The 13,811-nt window shown below is 37.6% G+C and overlaps 1 protein-coding gene across 3 annotated transcripts in view; it reads left to right on the top strand.

Moving 5' to 3' along the window:
• LMO7 (LIM domain 7) overlaps positions 1–13,811 on the top strand; it is a 199,370-nt gene that overhangs the window by 134,580 nt on the left and 50,979 nt on the right. For all 3 annotated transcript variants that reach the window (XM_030312057.1, XM_030312062.1, XM_032592170.1), the window contains exons 6-8: positions 5,557–5,587; positions 6,386–6,499; positions 10,413–10,611. In XM_030312057.1, coding sequence (XP_030167917.1) covers positions 5,557–5,587; positions 6,386–6,499; positions 10,413–10,611 — 344 coding nt within the window. The remainder of the gene's footprint in view (positions 1–5,556; positions 5,588–6,385; positions 6,500–10,412; positions 10,612–13,811) is intronic.

The raw sequence follows: 13,811 nt of genomic DNA on the forward strand, positions 1-13,811 counted from the left end.
AGGTTTGACAGGATGGGAGCTGAGATTTATGGAGGAAAGATGATTTTGAAGCATGGAGAATTCATTTCTTAGGGGGTTATGATATTGTGGCAGAACATGAGAAGATTGAACCTTTCACTGTTGCAAATGAGGAAGTTGATTCCTTGAGGAAAAGGGGTATCAAGATATAGGAGAGGAATAGAAAAAGAGAAGTGGGTTTATGCTTAAAACTATGAAGTTTTACCTAATTTGGGGGAAAATTCCCTCCATCTCTTCGTCCTTCATTTTCTGGACTGGCTCTATGAGTGGCTTTAGGTAACTTCTACATGAACATATTGAGTGCAGGCCTGTGGCTGATTCCGGAGATACATCCATGAGTCAGGTGTGGCCCCAGCTCTCTGCACTCTACCAGAAGAGACTATAGGCTGTAGTGGGTGCATGCGTGTGGACCTGAGGTCAGGTCTTCAGATTAATAGAAGGTATTTAGAAATATAGTAAATTGGATTGTGAATAACTTGTTCTGTGAGTGTTCCACAAGATGAGCAAACATTTCTAATAAATTTTAACTTGATAAACGAGGGATGTCTTGCACGAGTAGTACATGACACCGAATGTCACGTGATTACAACTAAGCCAATGGTTCTTGAAATTTGCTTTGATATACAAGTGCTTTGGATTACAAGCATGTTTCTGGAACAAATTATGCTTGCAAACCAAGGTTTTACTGTGCTTTTGATGAGGCCCTAGAACACAACTGGCTACACCAAACTATAATAAAACTATAATGTCATCCTTTGTGTTCAAACTGTGCTATCAGATATTAGGGAGACAGATTTTTGGCCATGTAAGCAGGTTTTTTTTCCTCCAGTTTTGAGCTTTTGGAGAATTTACAGGGTTGGCCAAGGCAGTTTACAATAGAAAAAGGATGGATGATGAGGGTTTGATGCAAATATGGATGTTTGGCCAGTGATGGTAATACCCCACCAGTTTGCTTTGCCCTTTGTTTGACTGTATTCTAGAGATCATTAACTGTTCAAAACTTTCCATAACGTGAGAGTGTCTTGAATTATGCTTCACAGAAATGTCTTTTCTGAGGAAGGATTTTGTGTGTAGGGAAACTTGACTGTCCTCTGGCCACTTCTCTTCCCCACACTATTTGGTTGAGATGGATAATTAGAGGATAGTTTTGAAATGTCTCCTTTACTTGATCTGCTTCCGTTAAGCACTTCTTAAATTTCTTATTTAAGCCCAGCAAGACCTGGTGTGTTGTTCCTAGGTAAGACTATGAGAGTTCAGTAATATGACCAAATTCTCACAACTAGTAAAAGTGGAGCCAGAATTCACACCCAGAGGTGTGACCTCAGAGCCTACCCTCTTAGCTATGCTGGCTCTTCCTGGAAGAACCTGGCATGGGTATCTCTGGAAGAGAGCTAGAACATCTGCATGGAATTTATTTCCCTTTGTTCAAAGATGGTATTTCTTATAAAGGAGGAATCAGACCTAGGACTTCCTGGTTCAAAGGATACCTAAAAGCTATTAGGATAAGGTAGTTACAGAAGGATGTGTTCACTGATGGGCTCACTTGAGAGTTTATGCCTCTTTTCTTCCTGACCTCTAGTAGAAGGTTCAGAGGTCTGTGATGGGCATGTTTTTTGGCCCTTTGTCAGGTAGCAAAGAAATTACCAGAGCTATTTCATATAACAGTGGAGGATTATATCTATGTTTTACTTGTGATTTTTTGGATATTAAACACAATATTCAAAAATTAGTGTATGACACACAGAGAAGACTAGCAACATATTCAATATAGTCATTTATTGACATTATTAATGTTTCACCTCTACCCCCTTTGATGGTGAATTTGGGTTTCAAGGAAAGTTTGGATTCTTTTGGCTTTTGTCTTTCAGAGCTCTGATGGGAAGCTCTTCATTGCAGGGACTAAAACCTTATCTTTGTACTTAGCACTCTTAAGTTGGTCTTTGTTTTTGAAGCTCTACCTTTTTGGACTCACTGATGTACAGTTGTAAAGAATTCCCTTTTATTGCAATTTTAGAAATAGTATTTTAAAAAAGAAACCCAGGGGCGCCTGGGTGGCGCAGTCGGTTGAGCGTCCGACTTCAGCCAGGTCACGATCTCGCGGTCCATGAGTTCGAGCCCCGCGTCGGGCTCTGGGCTGATGGCTCAGAGCCTGGAGCCTGTTTCCGATTCTGTGTCTCCCTCTCTCTCTGCTCCTCCCCCATTCATGCTCTGTCTCTCTCTTTCCCAAAAATAAATAAAAAACGTTGAAAAAAATTTTTAAAAAAATAAAAAAGAAACCCAATTATGGGTATCAATACAATTTGAATCAATTGGATATGTTTTAAGCAAGGTAATGCAATTTAACTGTTCTTTGACATCATGAATATTTATTAGGACTCTCCTGAGCTATTATCATTTTAGGCTTTCTCTTGCTAAGTTACATTTTTGTAAGCTAAATAAATGTATTCAGTCAATATTTGAGAGCATCTGTGTGCCATGCACTGTGCTAGGCATTGTTAATAAAATATTATGTGGTTGCCAAGTGGTAAACCTGTCTTAAGACACCTGAGATATGACAATAAACAAAACCACAAAAATCCTTTTGGAATCTGGTGCAGGAGAGCCGTAATGAATGCATGCATGCAGTAGATGGTTAGAAGTACAGAAATAAAGCAGGGATGAGTGGTGGGGAGTATCAGACAGGCTGGTTGCAATTTTAAATATCTGGGTCCAGCATGGCTTCAATAGGAAGCATTTGTACAGAGCTTGGTGAATAAATGGGCTCTGCCCTCTCTAGCTTATAGTCTAATGATAATGTTCCTTGATGAACACTTACCATGACAGTAGGGATTCTGCTAAGTACCTGCGTACATTTCCTCCTCATCTACTGAACTGGGGACCATTATCCCCAGTTTCATAAGAAGGAAACTGAAGCTTTGAGAGTCAAATTGCTCAGAAGGACATAGTACAATCCAGATCTGACCCAAAGTCCATCCTCTTACACATGGTATTACACCATGTCAACTCTTGAAGTATTTGTGGAGGAATTAACTAACTTTGTAGATAGGGCTGCCTTATTTTTGGTTCTGTTGTGTTGGGCAGTAACTTGTCTGGCTCACGGAAAGTCTGTGTTACCATGAGCTTCCCTTTGAGCCTGTTCTATTTAAAAGGCTTTGGGATTGTGCCCGGTGGCCACAGAAGGCAAGGAAGCCACCTAGTTACTGACTTCCATGCGGTGGATTGTGTTTGCTATGTGTCAGAGAGTGGCCTCAATTGACTCCAGTAAATCATTGACTACTTGAATTCCTGGCATTACATTTCAGTGATAGGATACTAATTTGACTGGACTACATATCATTGTGTCCAAGAATGCATTATAAATGCTCATACATAGAGGAGAATGTAAAGTGCGTGGAAGGTTATGGTGCCAAGGTTACTGCTTATTATGTTTGTTACAGAATAGACCCATACCTCGCATTTATAGCGTTTGCTTTATTGTAATAAAAAGTAAATGGCAAAGGAGTGTGTTGGAATAGAAGCCTCCATGAGGGGAAGTGGAAAGGAGGTCAGGGGTTCAAGAGAGCTTTCTTCCTTCTGCCCTCACTGTGCTTAAGAGAATATTCCACTCAAAGCATCCCATTTTAATTGGATGGCAGTTTTCAGTGTAGCCTATGCTTTGTGTTGAATATTAATAGTTCTTTTGTGCTTAATTTCTGGGGTGTATATGTTGATCATGGTAAAAAGAAGCTCTATGTTTTACAACTCTATGTGCTGTTTTTTTAATGATCAGCTTTTAGTGATCCCCCTCCATTAACTGCTTCTAAAACTAAATGTTTTTGATTTTTACAAGATGATTTTCTTTTACTTAGGAGATAAGCTATGATTTGAGCACTTAGGCTGTACAATTTATTCTTTTCATTTACCTCTTTGAAGTATAATAGAAATATATAAAAGGATATGTATTATAAGTGTACAATTCAAAGACCTCAGAGAAAGAGAACCCTTAGGTAGCCAGCTTCTAGATCAAAATAAAGGGAAATACCAGTGTCCCCCTTCTTTTTCTAATCATTCCACCATCCTTCTCCACAAGGGTAACCGGTCTCTTGACTTCTCTCATTATATCTGTGTTTTCGTACTTGCTATGAATAGTCTGTACTGTTTGTGTTTGGCTGCTTTTGCTTCTCATTGCTAGACTGAATCATGTGGTTGCATGCAGTTGCAGATTGCCCGCTCTTGTGGTCATATAATATTTCATTGTGGGTATCCTGTAATTTGTCCATCCTATTGTTAAAGACATATGTGCAGCTTCCAGTTTATTCTGTCATGAAAGGTGCTTCCGTAAACCTCATAAATGACTTTTGGTGAATATATGTAGGCATTTCTGTCCAGTAGACACCTAGGGGTGGAATTGCTGGGCCATAGAATATGCATAGACTTGGCTTGAATAGTTACTACCAAATGGATTAAAAATTAAAAAGTAGTTGATCGGTTTATATTTCTGCAATAGTGTGGGAACTTGTGGATTCTATTTTTGTTCTGTGCTGGGATGGGTGGGAGGTGCATGTTATTCTAGGGTCCATTTCACTTCATGTTTGTTTTACGGAAAGGAATGGCCATAGCTGTCTCATTGATTCTTTGAAAGCTAAGTTAAATATTTGTGTGCTCATTCTCTCCCCTTTTTCCTTTCTATATACATGTCTTCTATGTTAGATATGTGTTTTATATATCTCCTATGTACACAGGACATATATGTATATACATTTTATTTGGCAAATATACATCACTTACAGACTTTAGGCTAGAAAGCCACCTTAGAGGTCACCTAGTTCTGGCTTCTCCAGTCTGAATTAGCAACAATCCTGCTTATAAGTGTGTCTAATGACAGGAAGTGCATTAGTTTAGGGTAACCCTTTGTTAATGAAGGGTTCCTTATTTAACATTGTGCTGACATATGCCTCCTTTTAACTTCTCCCATAAATATCATGCCCTTTTACAGGTGAGGGAGAAAACTCATGATTCTTGTGACAAAGTAAAATCGCTTCAAGCAGAGATTCATGGCCATTTTTTAAATTGTACTTCTCAACATCTGTAGGACCTTGATCTCTGAGCATTTGCTCTGAGTAACTTGGATGAAAAACCCATGGACGATAGAAAAGAAAACTCTGCAAAAATGCTTTTTCTCCCCCTCTTTTTTTTTTCTCAATTTTTGTTGCATGGACACACTGATTCCTGCTTCCTGCTCTCCCCACTTTTTGAATGGTTTTAAACATTGTTTAAAATGAAAATACAAAAAATGCCAGTAGTACACTTAAAAAATCTATAATGAAAAAAATGAGAAAAAGACAAACTTACTTATAGATAATGGACCATTCTATTTCATGAAATCAATGAATGTTGAAAAATTCTGATGGATAATATGCAGTCTAAGGTTTTTGAATGTCCAGGTGGTATTAATATTCATTTAGAATAAAAGAATTTTTAGAATAAAAGACCTTTTTCTACTTAATAATTGAAGGCTCATAGATGTTACTTAATAGGCATTTTCTCTTTTCTTTACAGGCAAGAAGAGACTGATAGGAGAGTGAAAAATGTAAGCTATATTTAAGGGAACATTATTAATGGTTTTTTACTTACATGTTCTGTAATAAGACAGTGGTATCTAAAAATATCTGATACACTCTGAATCCTTTTTCTAATGGAATTTCTGACAGTAGCCAACAAGTCAGGAACTCTAAATATGTTTAAATAAGGTTAAACCATATGTTCTCTGACATCAGAGTGTAGGAGGGTAGGTGAAACCTGGGAAGTGGCATCTTATATGTGAGTAAGGGTGGGAAAGGCAAAAAACACACTTCAGGATCTTTAGAGGTGTAAGTCAAACCACAAGATCAGACTTTAAGGAAAAACACTGAATGTGTAAGAACTCCGGGTAATTGCTCGGTGCACACTTCTGTCTCTAACATTCTGCATATTAGAAGAGTTTCTAAAACTGTGACAGCTTTAGTTAAAAAAAAATACAAGAGCTCAAGATCCTTATTAAGGAAGCTGAGAATTCCTGATTTTAAGAGTTTAAGCTGTAAATTTGTTGGAAAAATTTATTGCTTTGGAAGTTTAATTTGCTTTCTTCATAAATGTTTTCCTTCAGATGAACTAGTAGATTATACAAATGCCTATTGACATCTGAGCTTTTGGTCTGAGAATGTGCTCGGAGACAGAAATCTAAGAATAATTAACATTTTTAATGGCCCTTCTCCTTCACATAATTTAAAAGAAAACCTACTTTTCAACCATAGATAAATACACTATCTTCTGTCTGGAGTGCTCAGCTGCATTTGAACTTGCAACTAGTTACTAACTAGACTGATGTTGTTTCATGGCATTTTTCAAGGTTTTGATAACATTGTACTGGTTGGGAAGAAAAGCACAAAGTAACCCCTACTATAATGGACCCTATCTTAATTTGAAAGCATTTGAGAATCTTTTAGGACAAGCTCTGACTAAGGTAAGGAAACTACATCTGGATTCAATGAATACTGTTCCTTATACTACTGCTTTGTCCTCCTCCCCACTCCCTGTATTCCTTTCCTTCCACTTCCCTTTTTCGTTCTTCCCCTCTTCTAACAAATATGGCAGCTCCTATTATCTTTACTCCACTCTGGATTGTGCTGGGTAGAAAGCATTGTTATTTATTTGCTGGCTTTGTATGCCACTGCAAAGCAGTGAGGGAGTCTAGGAATTTATTTCTTAATTTTAGTAATTCAATGACCGACATATCTGCTTCCTTTCTAAGGCACTGGATATAAGTTAACTCTTTCTATATTAGGAAATTCAACCTGTATTAGAGAGGTGCTGCAGGATAGCTACCGTGTGTTGAAGTTACTCAGTTTCTCTATCTTAATATGTTGTCATGTTTCATTAGATCTCTATGCCCATACTCCATCCTCCCCATAATTCTGTCATATTGCTTGTGTTTCCTAGACAGCAGTAAATGCTGTTACAGGAAACATGATATGGGGCTTAAATTAGAATCTTTTGTTTTAAACACATTTCCAGTCCTTTATGTCCTGAAGTCAGTGTTGTAGCTTTTGAATGCTCAAGGATTCCTTGAGCAGGGTCAAGTGCCAGGACTGACCATAGTTCTGCCAAATTTTCATTTATAGGATCCAAATGGGGAAATTAAGTTCTCTAGGGGGATATTTATCCAGGGGAATTTACAGTGCTCAGAAGAAAATAGGTAGTTAAAATAATATACCATCATCTGATTCATAGTAGTTGCTCCATGGGTTTTTATGGTGATTAAATGGTACTGTACCAATAAGGCATTTAACATTAGTCTCTGGGACATTGTAAGGATGTAATAAATGTTAGTTACCATGATTGGAAGATAGAAATTTAGGCCAGGATGAAAATGAGCACCTTGCCTAACATCTACTTTGATCTTGAAATCCTTTTGCTTGAGTCTGGCCACATATACTGTAGAAATATGAGATTATAGAGCAAAGAAGATTAAAGTATTCCTTCTTGATTTTTATTTTTGAATTGTAGGGAGCGGATGGTACTTCACCCAAATTCTTTGAAACAGTTAATTCAGGTTATAGAGCATTGTTCTAGATGTTGGAAAAACAGTCACGAAAGGCCCATCATCCTAGAGCACCAGTGTCTGATGGAGACAGATGAACAGGTCACAGAAGTTGAAGAAGATAAGGCTGTGACGGATGAATGTGCAGGTGGCCTGGGGCATGAGCAGAGCCTTGCCTTACAGTTATGTCAGCTAAGAAAACATCCAGTTAAAAATAATGTGGGGCTTTGGCTCCTGCATCAGTGCTCTCTTCACAGCCTTTGGTTCTTTTTATGGCAGTCTGACTCAGGTTGAATAACCCTAGTACAGCATTTGTGCTGGGAATGCTTTATTAAAAGCTGTATCCTGTCACCAGTGTCACAACCAGAATAGGTAAAAAAAAAAAAAAAAAATTGATCAAACCTCAGTTGTTGCCATTCCATTACTATGGAGTGGGGATAGCAGTAAGAAGTGTGTAAATACGTATGATCTCTGTTTTGCATCTGTTCTGTTCCACTCAAAGTCATTGTGTTCAGATGTTTCCCACTGAAGTAGATAATGCTTAATGGCCAATCCAGAATGTCAATTAAAAAACAAAAAAAAATTCGTGAGCTGTTGCAACTGAGTCATCATATAATCGGAGATGACTCATTTTAGATGACTTGTCAGAGGGAAGTCCTCGTAAAAACCAGGCACCAAGGCCAGACTCAGGTTCTTTTATAACTGAGGTGGCCCATCATCAATAACTTTAAGATAACTTTTTATGAGGTCAAAAATCATCTCACTGTGTGTTGAGGACTCTGATACTTCCACAAGTGCATGTCTAAGAAACCTGAAAGAGCTAAAGATATATTTTAAAAAATTGTAATCTTTTTATATTTTGAGAATTAGTTTGGTGGTACCAGCACTAGGCCCAGCTTCCCCATCTCCTTGAAAATAAGGTACAAGGTAGGTGCTGACATTTTTATGATAGGATATCAATGCTAATGCCAGGGTGTCTGGCATCGAAAGTATATGAAAGCTCACGTAAATCCACTAGATCTTATTGGTGCTTCATACATTTGTCCAACAGTTGAACCATGAGTTGACAGAGTCTCAGCCAAAAGTGTGCCCGGGACAGCTGCTAATGATGCATTGTAAACATTCTTTCTTCAACTTTATCCATATGTTGAAAATGTTCATAATTATAAAAGTTGAAAGAATACTACAACAAATACCCAAATATGTACTGTCTGGTTCAATTGTTAAAAACTTCCCATACTGGCTTTACCCATGTGTCTATCCATTCATCTGTTTTTACTTAACCATTTCAAGGTAAATTGTAGATTTCTTATGTCTAAAAATTCAGCATGCATCTCTTAAGAGTAAGCATATTCTTCCATATAGCTACAATGTCTATTATGTTGAAGGAAATTATTAAATGTTGCCTACTATCTATTACCTAGTCCATATTCAGAATTTCCCAATTGTCTCCCAGCTTTCTTTCATGGCCCATTTTATCTGAATTCTGAGTAATCAAGATTCACATATTACATCTGGGTGTTAGGAATTCCTACGTTCTTTAAACTGTCTCTGTAGTTTGCTCATCTGAGACTAGCATTTCTGATTTATATACTAATGACGTTGTATGAAAAAATTAGTCATTAGATGTTCTTTGATTACTATGTATCAGGACAAGGCTAAGGGCTTTATAATTTTACTTAAATCCTAATTTTAAAAAGTCCAGTTTTGGGGCACCTGGGTAGCTCAGTCAGTTGAACGTCTGACTCTTGATTTTGGCCCAGGTCCCGATGCCAGGATCGTGAGGTAGAGCCCCGCGTGAGACTACTTAAGATTTTGATTTTTCTCTTTCTGTCCCTCTGCCCTTCACCCCAGCTCATGCTCTCTCTCTGTCTCTCAAAAAAAAAAAAAAAAAAAGTCCAGTTTTATTTTGCTATTAACTTTTTCATAAAGGAATGTTATTCAAAATAATGCTTATATATGTATTATATATATTTGTATAATGTATATAAATTTTAAAAGATTTTACCTTTAAGTAATCTCTATACCCAACATGGGACTTGAACTCATAACCCTGAGATAAAGAGTCGCATGCTCTACCGACTAAGCCAGCCAGGTACCCTCAAAAGGATACTTGTAATAAGTTCTATATAATTTACAAACCTATGGCTAATCACATTTGTTATCTGTCTATTTATCTCTCATGTGAGCCAAACAAATAAATACTAAGATTGAGGGAAAGTAAATTTTGAATGTCTGCAGACAAGTCTACTTTCCTTGGCTCAGATCTAGGTGTTGTGATCAGTGGAAATGAATGAACTCTGTGGTGTATGCCTGCTGTCCTTGCCCTTTTATCTGTTTTTAAAGTTTTTTCTTAAGAAACTATGAGTTAAAGTTACTTTATTCTAAACACTGCAAATATTTCCTGGAGGGTAGGCTGACTAGAATCTTGTTAACTTACCTCCTTTGGAACATGGAAATTAAGGTTGACTTTTTGCTTTGACTCCTTTCATGTTTATTGCCAGATACCTGTAGTCACTGGTTTTTAGCATTTGAATCTATTATTAGCTTCTCTTTTATTAAAATGCCCCCCCACACTTATTTTTAGATAAACTGTAGTCTTTTATTAAATACTATTGAATACCTCCTCATTGTTACCTAAGTGCCAAATACTGTGGGAAAACATTTACAGATTTATACTCTGATTTTTGTCAGATTTTTTTTAATGTTTAACAGAGAAATCTCATTGCCACACCTATCAAATATAGCACAACTTGAGCTATACAAACAAGTAATGACTGATTACATTTTTGGAAGTTTATGCTGACTCACTCTTCTTTAAAAACTTTTCCTTTAGGCTCTTGAAGACTCCAGGTGCCTGAAAAGGAGTGGCAGGGACAGTGGTTACGGTGATATCTGGTGTGCTGAACGTGGAGAATTTCCTACTCCTCCAGGCAACCATAAGAGAGAAGATTCGTTTGAAAGCTTGGACTCTTTGGGGTCTAGGTCATTCACAAGCTGCTCCTCTGATATCACGCTGAGAGGGGGACGTGAGGGTGAGTTGCATCTTTGACTGTCAGTGTATTTTGTGCTTGTTTGCATTATTAAGAGAAAATTGGAAATAGGAGAGAGTAGGAAAATGGAGCAAAAACATTTGGGGCAAAAATTTTACAAAGATGTGGATTTCCATAGAGACTAAAATATTGGAGGTTTCTTTCTCGTTTTCCATTTCTTTTTTTTTTCTTTCTTTCTTTTCCTTTCTCATTGCTTCCTCACTGTATTACCACTAGAGTGATCATTGTTTCATTGTTTTTCATTCCATGGTTAGAAGAGAGTGGGTAGGAGACCATTAACTGTGACCTGTTCTATCAATGATGATCTATCCTGATTCTCTTCTGTCCAGATGCAGGTTTGATAATCTGTGCTATGAGGCCTATTTACCAACGTACCTAAACATAAAAAAGAAAGCTTCTATAAAATTCTGCTCTAGTTTCTGAATACTTTTCTCTCCAAAAGATAAAAAAATTTCTCTTAAGGAAAAGGAGGAAACATATCCCTGTAATTCTGTCCAAAAAAAATGATTGATATCTACCAGAATAGATTATTATGCTAAACTTCGATAAATTAAGTAGCCATACTAGCATGGTGTTAGGAAACCTCTTTTGTTTTTATTAGGGTCAGAGCGAATCCAGGACAGAGTGAGAAAAGAACATAAAATGAAAGTTACTTTGTTATGAGTTTCAAAATCCTAATATTATGGCCACATCAGTTACTTAAATGCATGTCTTCTAACAATGGCTATTGGATGGGGTCAGAAATTCCCGACTGTGTACCTTTTAACAATTCAAATTCAGATGGATCAAAACCACAAGTAAAGTTTCTGTGCTTCTAGCATTGACATGAAAAAATGGAGAGTTCTGGTTGTGAGTTGGTGCTAAATTGTTAGGGATTTTACTTTGCTGGTTATTTTGATAATTACTTTTATATTTTTACTTGTTTTTCCTAATGTTGTTATCATAAAGCATTTAAAACCTCAACAAAGTTGAAAGAATTTTACAGTGAATACTCATGTTCCAAGCCCTAGTTCTTACCATAACATTTTACTGGGCTTGCTTTACCACATATCTTCCCCTCCCTCTATATACATTAATTATCCATCTTGGTGTTTGAGGCACTTCAGAGTACATTAGACTTTGCCTAAATATTTTAGCACGCAGTGCTCAACTACAATTCAGTCTTTGTTGTTGTTGTTCTGATGTAAATTTACAAAAAAGCAATGGATGTACAATGTATTTGGTTTTGAAAAATAATCAACAAATTAAGTGAAACACAACTCCATCTCTTTAGGTTTTAGAGTAGTAGTGGCATTTGAAATTTTAAAAAAATGAGTAGCTATCAAAGAGTTACCCTTTATGATTATTGTTGCATGTGTTGGTGGCTGCTATCCAGGTATGACATTTTCATGGCCCAGATGACTAGTACAGGGTTAAGGAAATGAATCTGAGTTTATAGTTCATCTGAGTGATTAAAACTGTAAAAGCAGAGGCTGACATTCTTAATGAGCTATATTCCTTTGTCCTGACTGGATAACCTAAAACATTCAGTGTTTAAATTTATATCTGGCCAACAAAGAATAACAGGGGCAAAGACTGAAGGCATGTGGGAATGAATATACAGACTTACGTCGGTTCAGTATAGTCGTCCCGAGTGTGGAATTAAAGTCCTTTCCTCAGATACTTGGTGGACTGGATGCCTGGTATGTGTGACAGAAAGCAGACGGCCACTGTCACACTGCTTCCTGATCTTGGGAAAGGGGTTGCAGAGCTTGTGTGAAGAGTTGCGGAAGGGAAGATGTGGTACTTACAACTGAGGAAGAAGAGAAAAGCCTGAGGGTCACCCGGATGATCAAACTTTTTTGCAATCAGCATGTTGAAATTCTGCTGCCTGCCTGGTTGAGGTCCCAAACTGATCCCCACCCTCCCGCCCCTTAGGATAATATTTTTAAGTTAACAAACTGAAAAGTCAAATTCCTTAGTTTTATACGAACTCCCTTTCCATATCAAGAATATTTGCTTACTCTGCGGGAACTTCACAGCACTCAAAAATAAAAAGATTTTAGCTTTAAAACTTCCAAAGTAGAAAATCTCCCTGTGTGTTTAAAATTCCACATGTACACATTCGGGCAAGAACCTCTAAGACCTTTCTTATTTGCAACAAAATGGGATATTCAGGAAGTGGTAAAAATGGAAGCACCTGATGATTGACCATTAACCCTCCCGGTCTGTCGTAGCTGCTCATTCTTCCTCCCTTTTTGCCTTTTCTCCTTTACCCTATTCCAGCCTCATGGTCTCCCAGGGTGTGTGAAACCACTTCCTGTAGGCCATTCTCATTGTTATTTACTGTAGATTTCTGCCAGGCAGGAGGGAGGAGACCAGATGGCCTTGAGCACAGGTTGACCTGCCCTGAGTTCGCTGTGCCCAGAGGCTGCAGCTGTCAGGTACCAGCTATCCTCTGAAGGAACCCTGGCAGGAAGGGGGCAACCTCTACAAACTATCTTTGCAAATACGTGGAGGCAGAAAGAACAAAAGGGTAGAAAAGGGAGACAACTCAGCGTGGATCTGTAGTAGTATTTTGTAGTCTCTTTTCTTCCTGTGTCTTTACAAGAGTAGACTTATTTATTTAAGAGAACAGATCAGCATTTGTGTCTATCTGACCTTGAGGTGTATCACAGTGTATTCTTTTGAATTTGTATTTAAATGATTTGATTTGATTTTGGAATCAAAATACAAGGTTCCCAGAATGTTCGTGGCCATCCTGAGAAAAATCCTTGAGTTTTGTGTGTTCATTTAGACATGAGGCTTGATATTCCTTTGGACCAAATGATTACTGAAGTTCCAACCTCCTGTTTAATGTGTGACCCTTGCCTGTAGGGATCTCACAACGATGTAGCCAACCCCTTCCTGATACTATGCTTTCTACTGCTTTTTCCATGTCCTCCCTTATCTCTCTTGCCCTCACAGAAATTTGAGACAATGGTGTGCTTTATTTTAAATTACAGACTTTTCCTTGAATGACTCTTTGATCTAGTTTTAGGTGTCTTTGACTCAATTGCTATATTTTACTCATATGTATTCTATCAGTAAATTTTATGTACAGTCACAGGGTCAAGGAGGATTGGGAAGAAAAGAAGTTCAGTGGTTAATGGGGACATTTTCTGTTTAGAATGTTCAACAGTAAAAGAATGTAGCGCATGTGC

Source organism: Lynx canadensis, chromosome A1 (assembly GCF_007474595.2).
Source record: "Lynx canadensis isolate LIC74 chromosome A1, mLynCan4.pri.v2, whole genome shotgun sequence".
Classification (NCBI taxonomy): domain Eukaryota; kingdom Metazoa; phylum Chordata; class Mammalia; order Carnivora; family Felidae; genus Lynx; species Lynx canadensis.